This window comes from Phoxinus phoxinus, assembly GCF_949152265.1.
Source record: "Phoxinus phoxinus genome assembly, chromosome: 14".
Taxonomy (NCBI): Eukaryota; Metazoa; Chordata; class Actinopteri; order Cypriniformes; family Leuciscidae; genus Phoxinus; species Phoxinus phoxinus.
In genome coordinates this window covers 28,425,269-28,438,313 of record NC_136889.1, presented here as the reverse complement: position 1 = coordinate 28,438,313, position 13,045 = coordinate 28,425,269, and the positions used below count along the sequence as shown (strand labels likewise).

Below are 13,045 nucleotides of genomic sequence, written 5' to 3'. Positions count from 1 at the left end.
AGTATAAAAGTAGCCCAATTCCATGTGAAAACCGCAGACCTTGGCAACACTGAAAATAGTTAATCAGCTTGTAGGCCATTTATGGTTGCCAACATGGCCACTTGGCTCATTAATATAAAATGTAACTGAAGTGCGGTCACAGGTGTATGTATAGCGATTATAGCAGATTTGAACAAGGCTCATCATCTGTCTTATAATATTAGCTTTGTCCAACAGATTTAGATATTTGTCTCATTTGTTCAATAAAAGTGCTTTACGAAGATGGTGTATTATCAAACGTATTGTCAAACGTTGTTATGAGTGTGTGACTGACCTGCAAGACGTAAGCAGAGGACTGGAGGGGGGAAACAGCTCTGACAGGGTGGTGTAACAGGGAACTGCCACTGCGTTGTAAAATCCCACCTGAATACATGGGTAAAAACAGGACTAAGGTAAAAAACAACAACAAAAAAACAGGCTTCTTGACTCTACAACTAAATATAACACCTGACCCAATGCGCCGCCTTCCTACAGTATAGGCCACATTTTAGGCACACCCCCAATGTTCAGGCTGTTCCAAAGCATGGGATAGGAACATAAACATTTTGCTAGGCGGCCTTTAAGGAGCTTGATAATGCCAGAAAGTTCTCATTTACCTGTCCCTGGGGAACCTCGTGCTTTTTATCCCTGTCCATCATTGGGATGGGCTGCATTCCAATCTTCTTCATTTCATCCCCCTGTCATTACACACAAGAAGTACAATTTCACTGAATGGCCTGCAATTTGACATACTGCTCAAAGCAATACAGTGATCTGAACAATGATTTACTTTATTCCATACAGTATAATTGTTACTACAAAAAGATTCCCGTTTGGTTAACAATAACAATGATATGGTTTACCTCAGCCCAGAACTCAGCATAGATGTCGTTGGCTGTGATTCGTGTGACGGGCCATAGTTTGGTAACAGAGCAGAGATCACAGGCAGTCATCATCAGACCAATCACACGGTCCCTGTGGTGGACCAATAATCAACCAGCAATTAATCAAACGGATCAAATCAGGCTTTTTATGCCGATGAAAACGAGGCTACGAGGGACAGACATACAGTCTTTACAATGACATGCGCTGTATGAACGTCCTAGAAAATTCACAATTTTCAAAACTGTTTTATTTAGCCTTTTGGAAAGATGTTTCCGCCACGGTATATATATATAAAAAAAAGATAACAATTGTGAGATATAATGTCAGAATATAAACTCTCAATTGGGGGATATAAATGCGCAAATCTGACTTTTTTCTTGCAATTGCAAGTTTATGTCTCGCAACTCTGACTTTTGTCTAATAATTCTGACTTTTTTTTATAAACTAACTATTGTGAGTCAAATTCTGAGAATTTTGAGATTTATCTCTCACAATTCTGAGAAAATGGGTCAGAATTACAAGATATAAACTCGCAACTGCGAGGAAAAAAGTCTGAATTGTGAGATAAGAGTCACAATTACCTTTTTTATTCAGTGGTGGAAAAACCTTCCATAATATTCTGCATGTTGTTAATAAATAGCACAATCCATTGAACCCACTGTACATCCATCCCTTACAGCCTTGTTTTCATTCCTGTCAGAAATGAAATATGGCGTTACCCTGACTAAGGTCTACAAAGTGACAGTTACACATTACTATAGTAATAACAGTAAATTATGCATAATTACAAACCACTACCCTTAAACCAAACCATAACCTTGTAGTATATATGTTGGTAATTAATATTACTCAGTGCATATTTGTGTAATTAGTCGATCACCTTAAAATAAAGTGCAACCATTTCCGTGAGATTCACTCAAGCATGTTAGTATTCCAATCGAAGCACAGTTTATGACACTATTTCGGTGGCTCCCTGAATATATCTCTGATGTTGAGGTAAGATTTCCAAGCGTTCTGTGATAACAAAAGCAAAAGTGCGACCTCTAACCTGTGAGCACGGTTGTTCAGGTCCAGCGCCCCTGTGGCCAGCAGTTCAGCCAGTTGCTTGCGGTTGCCGAAGTACAGCGCGAGGTCTGTAGCAATGATGGCCTTCCTGATGATCTCCAGCACCTGCTCATACTCACTGGAAGTCAGGTTGGAGAAAATATTGTGCCCTTCCAGCTATGAGAAAAAAAGAGATCAATAAAAAAGCAAAAGCTCCACGTATGAGGCATCTGGCTCTGCTGGAGAGTGGCAGCAAAACCAAAGAGATGGCTGACGACAGACACGGAAAGACAATGCTCAGTTTAATATGGGACATTTCTTATACATTTTTAGTTGAAATTATAGAGATTATAGGGTGAATTGCACTTTCGATTTACAAAAGTCAACACTATATATCTAGAGCAATTAACGTTGAGCTTTATTGCTAATCTCCTTATTTAATTACTGACTTTAATAATGCTTAAAATGTATAAAAGTTAAGCTAGTTGTTTTTGCAGTGTATTCCAAACTCTCTGCCCTATTACTGAGAATATTTTATTCCATTTATTCCAGCCTTTTCTGGCTGTTGACAATATTTTCTAATTTATGGAGTGATATAAAAGAGATATCCAAAATCCCCTGTGTAAAAACTATTGACTATGTCAAGAAAATGAAATAATTTCGAACCTGGCTATATCTAGTGTAAGTATGCAAAATAGTGCATATTTAAAGGTGCTATGTGGAGTTTTTCTACTAACATGAATCCATTTTTTATTGCCTGTGTGTGAAGGGGTTGTAATCTCACAATAAAATGATCCACTTGGCGGGTTTTGCTATTACCTCTGAAAGCAAGTATTCCTATTTCTATGTGAAGGCTCCGGGTCGGATTTGCCGCGAAATCCAGTGACGTGACGGAGACCTGCATGCGCGCTCCCGAGCCTCTCGCCTCGTCTACTGACTTTACACTCAACAGCGACGACACTGCAACTTTATGACATGGAGTCTGCTAATACTAAGAAACGACCAGCACAACACAGACTCCAACACAAACTCCACATAAAAAAAAATAATTAAAAAAAAGCATGCGCACGAGCTCTCGCTTGTAAACGTATTGGTTGCAATCTAAAACATCACCGCTAGATGCCGCTGAAAACTCCACATAGCCCCTTTAATTAGATAATGCCTCATTTGCATATGTAAACATAAAACTTGTAATGCAAACGAAATATTTGCAATTCTAAATGTATTTAAACAACAGTATAGTCAAGATAATATTTTTTACCCTGTTCACCTGCCTTAAAGACAATAAAGTTTGTGGTTCCAGCAAGTTCTGCTCTGATATAACAGTATTTGGTAAGGACTGTAGCTTGATACAACTAGCACTGAGATCATATTCAAGGCCAGTGCCCGCAAGCCAATTTTATATAAGTTTAACTGACATAGTACACAGACTCCCTTAGATTCTTCAATGACTATGTCAGTTAAACTTATATAAAATTGGCTCGCGGGCACTGGCCTTGTACAGTGAGTGTAACCGCACGACCGTCCGACCACAGAGCATGTTTGAGACTATCGTTCGGAGCTGGCACAGTGTGTAGGAGCTTTACCTGCAGGATGGACACCGTCTGTGAAAAATGATGCTGTTCCATCGTGGATGTGGAATACAGGGCGGCCAGCGGATGGTCAAACTTCTGCAGATAAGTGTTACTGTAGCCACGGTGGTCCAGGTCGTGACACAAGCAGGCTATCAGCAAGCCTTTCCTCTGTGTGAGCGAGCAAGAAAGTTATTATATGGAGCTACTAACAGTAAAGGCCCGTTCAAACCAAGAACAATAACTATAAAGAGATAACTTCCCCAGCATCCACACCAACAGGTGATAATGTTCTGCTTATTATAAGTGTGTGCTGTAGTAATCCGTAGCTTTAAAAGCTCAGGCTCTTTAAATGTCAATGTTTTTATCTTTCATGAACTGGAAAAAATCATCGCTCTGAAATTCCAGTGTTATCATTCCTCCGTGTCATTATAGCTATTCTCATTGAAGTAGAATTATTATTAAAGCTCTAAAGTTAACGTGCTTGGTGTGAACGGGCCGTAACTTGTGTGTTTTTTTTTAAATAGGGCAGCTTTATCAGTAACAAGTTACTTTCTCCATCAGACAAGTCCGCAGTTTTTCCTCTTTGTCGCCATCTTTGTTCAAAATCTGCAATTGCAGTTATTCGCGGAATTATCAACTTTAGGTGAGTTGTGCCTCGGCACGGCACAGCGCGGATGAATCCAATGATTTGAGGAGAATGTGTCGCTGTCAGTCGCCGCGCCGGTGTGGATCCTGTCATTCAGAATCAAAGATTCTACTTTTTGGAAGTATGACCAACATAAGAATTTTCACCGGAAAATGTAATTTGAACAACAAGTAACATCCACTTTTGTTCTGATCAACTAAGGGGAAAAAAGCATTGCAGTAAATCTGATTAAATCTGACGATCGCTTATCATATCACGCCAAACCGTGCAAATTATACTTTATTCTCAAATTGTTAATGTTAACAACATCAGCATTGCGTGTCTACATTTAATGCCCTTTCGATATCCTTGTCCTTATCCTTTTTTTCGCATGGGTCTGGTTGCAGTCTCTTTTTTTCTGTAGCCACTCCGAAGTCTTTTGCATTTTACAACGGGTGAATCTTCAGTCGTCACTGGTGATTGTCGTTTGAACCTTTCTGGATCCGCCATCAAATTGATAAGTTTAATTATATCAAGTGCTGTGAGAAAAGGCTATAAATCTCCTCCTCCAACATCCTCACACGCAATATAGCCTGCTAGCCGAGACTCCTTCTTTATGTGGACAGATCTGGCGAAATGACGAAGTGACATTCTCGAATTTCCCGCGGAAATCCACCAGTACCACTGGAATTGAACACATTATTACAAGCTTACCGTTTTGAATCGAGCTAAGGCAAGCAGATAGTTTGAACACTGGCTGGATATGTATTATAATTTTTAACCCCAAAAAACTACAGACTGCAGCTTTAAATGCTTTTGTTCCTTACTATGTTTCTGACTATAAATGAGTGTGTTCTATATTTTTCCTAGTACTAGGCCTAATAGTAAAATTAGATACTGCCACCTCATTGTTGTTTTTTTTCACCAGAAACTGTAATGAATAATTAATTATTTCATTAGTTACATATTTTAAAAGACATTGTCCCCTTAAGAAGTCTCATCAGCCTCTCAAAATCACATTATACAGTAAATGTCAGATTGCCATGGATGGACTCATATGAGATATCATGTCAAAGCATAAAACCTACATTTTCCATAAACATCACTCACAATTGCATTTGTGTCAACAATTAGGTCTTTGTTGTTTCTCGGTTCGGCACACTGTGCCAGGCACTAGTTGGTTCATGAATATTAATTGCATCATATGACGTTTGCCCTGAGTGATATGCTGGAAGGCAGACATGTGAGTGTAGAGTAAGATTACAGAGTAAGATTACTATGACTTTAAAGGTTGCTGGACCCCCGCAGTTACCTTGGCTAACTTCTTGTTAATAGCTCATGGTTTAGCATTTCAAAAGTAGCTTCCCCAACACAACTTCGATGTGAAATGATTCTTTTGTAAGTTCACTGTAAGAAGTGCTATTATGAGAATGATACTGACCTCGAGCTCTGTGAATATCCCGGTGGTTTTCTGCAGAATGGCGTACATGCAGTGTGCCACCGTCACAGCGTGTTTCCAGTTGTGGTATGGAACTCGTCTGTAATTTTTCCGCACTGACATAGTGAAGCGACACAGTTTCTCCTGCTCAAAGCTGTTATTGCACAAAGAAAGTGTGACTGTACACGTTTGCCTTGTAAGCGGGGTGTTTCTTCACCTACGCACACTTTTATGTCCAAAATAATTATTTTTTATTAAGACAACGGATTTAAATATTTGTATATCAGGGTAATTTATTTTTGCTACTTTTTCAAATGCCTTTCATGTATATATTGTATCGTTCTACTCTGATCCCAGACCCAGACTTTCAATCTTTCAATAGACAGACAGACAGACAGACAGACAGACAGACAGACAGACAGACAGACAGACAGACAGACAGACAGACAGACAGACAGACAGACAGACAGACAGACAATGTATGTATGTATGTATGTATGTATGTATGTATGTATGTATGCATGTATGCATGTATGTATGTATGTATGTATATATGTATGTATGTATGTAAAGATGGAAGGATGGACATTCAGTCAGAGACAGACAGACAGACAGACAGACAGACAGATAGATAGACAGATAGATAGATAGATAGATAGATAGATAGATAGATAGATAGATAGATAGATAGATAGATAGATAGATAGATAGATAGATAGATAGATAGATAGATAGATAGATAGATAGATAGATAGATAGATAGATAGATAGATACACAGGGCTTTTAGAAATGAACACATTCTTACCTGCTTTTCCCACAAGAATTGTGAACCATGTATACAAATATTGCAGGCCACATTTCCTCAAAAGGGGCAATGTCAAAGTGAAACCTTAGACAGAAATATGACAGTTTGTTTGCAATTCAAATCTGGACAGGTGAAATATGAGCAAGAATAATGCTCAATACATCCTGCACTCGTATATCATGCCGACTTATCTACGCATGAAAACAACACCAAACAAATATGCACGTTTAGTTGCTGTGGATCATGACGACACTTTAATCATTTATAATGAAAATAAAGTATTAAAACCTTGACACATCTGTGATATAAAAATACACAAACAATAAGCAACATGTGGCTATGTGTTATAGTGTAACATACAACCTTGACTGCCTTAGCAACAGAAATATGATCAAATTAATATGAAAAATGAATTTATTAGTAATTTATAGCACACACCTAACCATAATATATAACACAAATGCTCAGTCCAATGCTTTTAGAGCCTATTTTACAGCTATTTACCTGATTTATTACTGAAAGCCATTATGCAGCAGTGATTTGGATGTATGAGAGTGTAAACTCACAGTTCGATCTCTTTATAGATGACAGCAGGGAGAGAGAGTTGTGTGAGGGTCTTCCACTCCTCGGATGTGCAGATGCTGTGGTACGAAAGCTTCTCCATAGTCACCCGGTAAATGCACTCTGAGTGTCTTATCCGGTGATACATCTACACACAAACACACACACACACACACCCCACGTGTTTACGCAGATGCAAAATATACATGCAAAACAGTCTAACCCACTGAAAATATTGTGGTTTCTTTCTTTCTATCTTTCTATAATCTGCTATGGCTGTTCAGTGTTTTCAGTGTAGTGGTCGACTGATATTCATTTTTTGATGGTCAATACATTAGAGAGCAGGCTGGCAAATGACCGATATAAATGATAAACTTTAAAACTTTTTAAGAACTGCCTGCACATATTCATCACATTTCATACATATAGAAATCATGTGACCGACTTTGATTGGACCGCACACAAGAGCAAATTGATTTCACTTTTGCAGTTTATTTTTTTATAACTAAAAAGTGGCACTGGAATGTCTGCTAGATAAAATACCAAATATAATATAGCTTTATCTCAGCCAGTGGATAATGTATTTAATCAACATAGTTATATAATCAAATCACCCTAATTTCTTAATGTTAAAGCATAAGGGATAACAACAGTACGGCCCTCTGTAATGCATCTCTGAAATGATTTGTATTGTTAAAGCGCTTTACAAATAAATTTTACTGAAGCTGAACCATGAAGCAAAGGAGCGCTACTGTACAAACACAGAGTTTTCATACATTATTTATGGTGCAAGACTGTCAATCAGATAGGAAAGTATTTTAGCGTTTGCCTTTCTATCACTAATAATAAAAAAAGTAAACTCTATAATTATTTTTTGTACCTACAGTTTTGTCCAATAATTTATTAGAATTTATCATTATTAAAATGAAGATGGAGAATGGAAGCTCTGATGCTAAGGGGCCTCATTTATAAAACTGTGCGTAGGATCCTTACTAAAAGTGTACGTGCGCCCAAAAGCCAAAAATGGCGTGCGCAAAAAAATATTCAGACTTATAAAACCGTGCGTGTGCCAGAACCTGCGCAGGATTCACTTTATAAATCCCACTCAGCGGAAGATTGTGCGCACATGCGTCTCCTCCCCGAAATAACCATATTTACAACGCCTAGTTTTACTATGCATATCCTCATCTGCATATTATTTGCATATGATTATTCATCCACGTGATAACATGTTTAACATGTTTAACGGTACAAGACATTAGGAAAATATGAAATACGGATGTGCCGTCACATTACATTAATACAAATAATTTAGTAGCCTATCCTTGCCTTGTTTTTGAATAAATAAATCAAATAGTGTAAAATACATTTCAGAGAAAGTTTTTCTCAATCTTTTCCACTGACCAAATAGTCTTTTTAATTGATTTATATTTTTAATGGAAACAGATAGACCTTGTTGTGCATTATATTTGCACAATCTGCTATCATGAGAAGCAATTATCTCTGTAGTTGAAACATTAAAACACAGCATGCCAAAGAAAAGTGTTCAAAAGCATTACATCCACAACAAATATTTATAGGCTATTTATTAAATATATATATATATATTTTTTTTTTACTTTTCAGTAGGCCTAAATGTCATGTAGTTTAAGTGTTTAACTCCGTTAATGAGAGTGGCATATTTAATCTAAATGTTTATATCAGAAATAAAACATAGTTTAAATCATTGTTTTATATAAACTGTAGCCTATTTATGATTAGGACTCATAATGAAGATTTACAGTTTTACTTCATCTGCCGTTAGATATGCGTCAGTTTCAGTAAACGGCCCAACGCGCTTTTTTAAAAACATTTAAGATGTGGATATTTGCTTCAAGTGATAGGCTTGGTGAGTGAAATTATATTTGTATTATCTTTCTGTATATGTATAATTTTATTTCGATTTTCTGTCTAAAAGTGACCAAAAAGACATTTAACTCCAGCTCACCATCGGTGTCGCCAAACTGCTCCGTCTCCAAAACGGTCGTACGCTTGGGTCAGAGTTTGCGTGCAGGTGCGCACATTTTCCCGTCAAGTTTGTTTTTATAAATCACAACTTATGCGTCGGAAGTGGCGTACGCCTCTTTCAGGGCCTGTTTTGTGCGTACGCAACGGTTATAAATGAGGCCCCAGGCCTTCTCAACGCTGTCAAAATAAAAGTCTTTATCACATCGACTCAACAGCCAAAGAAAAATAAAATCGGCCAATGCTGAAAATTAAACAATGAAAAAGTTCAGCCTTGGCAATATATCGGTCGACCACAATTTTCCACATCTTTCACTCTAATAATTTAATCAGTGGCGGTTAGGGCTGTAACGATTAATCGCGATTAATCAAAATTCAAAATAAAAGTTTGTGTTTACATAATATATGTGTGTGTATTGTGTATAATTATTTTGTATATATAAATACATACACATGCATGTATATATTTGAGAAATATTTGCATTTATATACTGCATATATATTTTTATAGGATTTATATTATATATAAATAGAACTATTTTATATATAAATAACACATTTTTATTAAATATATACATGCATGTGTGTGTATTTATATATACAAAATAATTATACACAATACACACACATTTATTATGTAAACACAAACTTTTATTTTGAATTTTGATTAATCGCGATTAATCGTTACAGCCCTAGTGGCGGTTCTACATAGAATTACACCCTGGGCGAGACCCCCTTCGTGCCAAAAACAGCTACTGCCTCTAATAAATCAGATAAAGAGTAAAATAAATCCCTGGCATAACATTTGAGGTGTCGAATTCTGTCTAAATAAAAATAATACTAACATAAATATTAACAAGCTTTAGTCATTTTACAATCTGCTATGAGACGAGACTCGTGAGTGACCCCACAGAGGGCCGAGTGGCTGACAGTCCTGAGCCTGTTTCTTCCAAACGTTCCCATTCTCTAAGAGGTGTGATGTTATTGCCGACAGATGTTTTATTAGACTCCAGGTCATGCTACATGTCTGCGCACTTACATTTGCACAGTGTAAGGCCAAAGCACAGAAGACGGCGAACATCTTAAAGTTGTTCTCATCAGTTTTAGTGAAGGCACTTCCTCCCAGCTTGTTCACCATTTGTACAACACCAATCACAGTCCCGCGGCTGACTATGGGCATGCACAGGATATTCCGCGTCGTGTAGCCAGTGTAGAGATCTACTTCTCTGTGAAAAGCAGAACAGACGACACACACATGCACAGAGCTGAACACCCATAGTGCTGCTTGTATATGATTGAGTACGGGATTGAGTTAAACACACAACGGGTTCTAGCGCTGGCTCATCTGGTCTTAGCATAATCATCTTATTCCAGATTTACACAAATCCAGAAGCCCCTTTCATCTGACATGTCCACTTTAACACACAGAACCACAGACCACTGTGTGTCCATATGTCCAACTCAATACATTCATATTATTTCAGGACTATACTATATTATATTGTCAGTACAACAAACCATGATGCATAAATATTTAAATAATATATTATGACTTCCACATTAGTGTAATGAGAATGAGATTGTTTCACCAAGTTTCTCTTTCTTTCTTTCTTTCTTTCTCTCTTTCTTTCTTTCTTTCTTTCTTTCTTTCTTTCTTTCTTTCTTTCTTTCTTTCTTTCTTTCTTTCTTTCTTTCTTTCTTTCTTTCTTTCTTTCTTTCTTTCTTTCTTTCTTTCTTTCTTTCTTGACATATGACGGGCTTTGTGAGATTCACCCTGCTAATTAATAATCATGAACAAAACCTGGATCATTGCCATGATACTGTAACTTTACAATTCCAACAGTTGTCTAAGACCTCAGACAACATGTCAGTGCAAAACTGTGTATTATGTTACTTTAGTCATTCATCGAGCGTTAACTACCAATTGTAGAGTCTGTTTATTTAACAAAGTGGCTTAAAGTAATCTCTGATGTTTAACATGGAAAATTAAAATCTTTATTACCTGTTGAAACGGGGGTCTGCATAGGCATCCGGAATATTCAAAACTTCTCCTGTCCGTGCCACCTGACCAGCTATTCCTTTCTCTATAGAAAACCTGGGGGTGAGTGTTCAAGTTCAGTTACCAATATAAATGATGTATGCTTAGTCTCAGATATTCAAGAGTGAATCTCATGAAAACACTTTGCATTTGTTTAAGTATGTTAGTCAACACGTCAAGTATATTTATTTAAAGCATAACATATTATTCAACCATAATGATTTAAAATGTACCTTTAAAGTAAAACTTTTAATTTGACAATTTTTACAAAGTGCATTATGAAAAGTGTACTTAAGGGTGTTAAGAAACATAGTCATAAGAGAGTGTACTATCTTTAAGGCCTTTTATTCCATTAATATTATATAATCTGCAAGTACAGTTTTTTTAAATATACTTTTAAGATTGAAGTACACTCGTGGCCAAAAGTATTCTCAGTGACAAAGTTTGTGTTTTGCAAAGTTTGCTACTTCAGTATTTTTCACGTTTCTAGGTACTGTATACTGAAAAACAATGATAAGCATTTCATACGTTTTAAATGCTTTCATTGGCAACAACATTCAATTTGTGCAAAGAGCAAACATTGAGCTTTCTCCATGACCTCTGCAATTGGCTCTGGCGAGCTGGAGATCAGCTTTTGAGCTGAATCCTGGCTGATAGCGCTACATTCTTGCCTTATTAGTGCTCGAAGTTGATCACAGTTTGTGGACTTTTGCTTGGAACCACAGGACCACAGGTTCTCTATGGGGTTAAGATCCGGGGAGTTGCCTGGCCAAGGATCCAAACTTTTAATGGCTGTCCCAAAGTCTCCGGACAATCAATTTTCCAGATCTCGCAAACAGTCAGAAGAGGGCTTCATCAGAGAAAATAACTTTGCACCAGTCTTCTGCTTTATCCTTGTACTTCCTGCAGAATTACAGTCTGTCCTTGATGGGTTTTTTTGGAGAGAAGAGACTTCCTTGCTGCCCTTCTTAACACCAGGCTGTTGTCCAAATTCTTTTCCATTTTGACGCAAAGTGTGATGGCTGCACGTCTTACTTCGAAGGTAACCATTGCTAACTCAAGAACACAATGATTGGAAGAACTACCCTCCTTTATGGCAATCAGTCTGCTCTTATAATTCTATCAGAGTGATGGAGGGATTTCACCCGACTAGAACTTGCTCACACTTTCCCATGTGCTGAAGATATGATTAGTGAAATTATGTGGTAATTTTATGGCAGGGGCAAAAAACATTAAAATTTTGATTTTGTAATAACAAAAATTGGCCAGTGAAGTTTAAAAAGCATCTGATCAGTCTGCACAATAATCTAGAAACAATGTGAATCATCAGCACAACAACTAAAGCAGCAAACTTTGCAAAATACTAAATTCCTAAAATAAGTTTGGCCATGGCTGGACGCTACAAGTGTACATTCAATCCTTACAATAATTAAATACAATAATTAAGCACACCTCTTTTTAACAAGGGAATGTCTCATTCATTACTCTGAATAAAGTATACTGAATGACGTACATGTTGATGCCACACTGCCCGTCATCGAACAGCCTGATAATATACAGATTTACTGTCAACAGTCAGTTCTACAATTCTACATTTTGTGACTATGTGCAACTTCTTTAATCTCCAACTCAACTCAATCAATTCAACTGCTTTACGAGGAGGTAAAGAATCCAACATGACTGGGTGAGGAACTGTGGGTGCTCACCTAATCTCTTTGGTTTTCCTAAAGACGGGCTTCCCTTCATTCTCCTCCCCGATATCAAACAAGTCAGAGTACAGCTCTTTGTTATTGTGATCCACCTGGAAAAGCGCACATCTGTCCGCATTAACCAGGTTTTTTGCATATATCTGAAACACAAATAAACAGGCATTTCCTTAATGACATTTCTCCACAACGCAAACATGTTTCAACACATTTGTTGAAGAATTCATTTTAACAGCATTATTACAGTGTGGTTCATCTGCAGTGAGTTCATCAGTATCGATAAGCATACTTTTTGTTATTCATATTGATCTACTGTCAGCCTTGTTAATGGATAATATATTTGTTT

The 13,045-nt window shown here is 37.2% G+C and overlaps 1 protein-coding gene across 3 annotated transcripts in view; it reads right to left on the bottom strand.

Moving 5' to 3' along the window:
* pde10a (phosphodiesterase 10A) overlaps window positions 1-13,045 on the bottom strand; it is a 93,555-nt gene that overhangs the window by 5,880 nt on the left and 74,630 nt on the right. For 2 of the 3 annotated variants that reach the window (XM_079635728.1, XM_079635727.1), the window contains exons 11-21: window positions 12,700-12,842; window positions 10,958-11,050; window positions 9,995-10,181; window positions 6,957-7,099; window positions 6,391-6,474; window positions 5,588-5,738; window positions 3,534-3,689; window positions 1,952-2,124; window positions 882-993; window positions 636-716; window positions 314-402 (exon numbers count right to left, since the gene is read on the bottom strand). In XM_079635728.1, the coding sequence (XP_079491854.1) occupies window positions 314-402; window positions 636-716; window positions 882-993; window positions 1,952-2,124; window positions 3,534-3,689; window positions 5,588-5,738; window positions 6,391-6,474; window positions 6,957-7,099; window positions 9,995-10,181; window positions 10,958-11,050; window positions 12,700-12,842 (1,412 nt within the window). Of the gene's footprint in view, window positions 1-313; window positions 403-635; window positions 717-880; window positions 994-1,484; window positions 1,597-1,951; window positions 2,125-3,533; window positions 3,690-5,587; window positions 5,739-6,390; window positions 6,475-6,956; window positions 7,100-9,994; window positions 10,182-10,957; window positions 11,051-12,699; window positions 12,843-13,045 lie in introns of those variants that run through there. The other variant, XM_079635729.1, reaches the window with a different exon arrangement.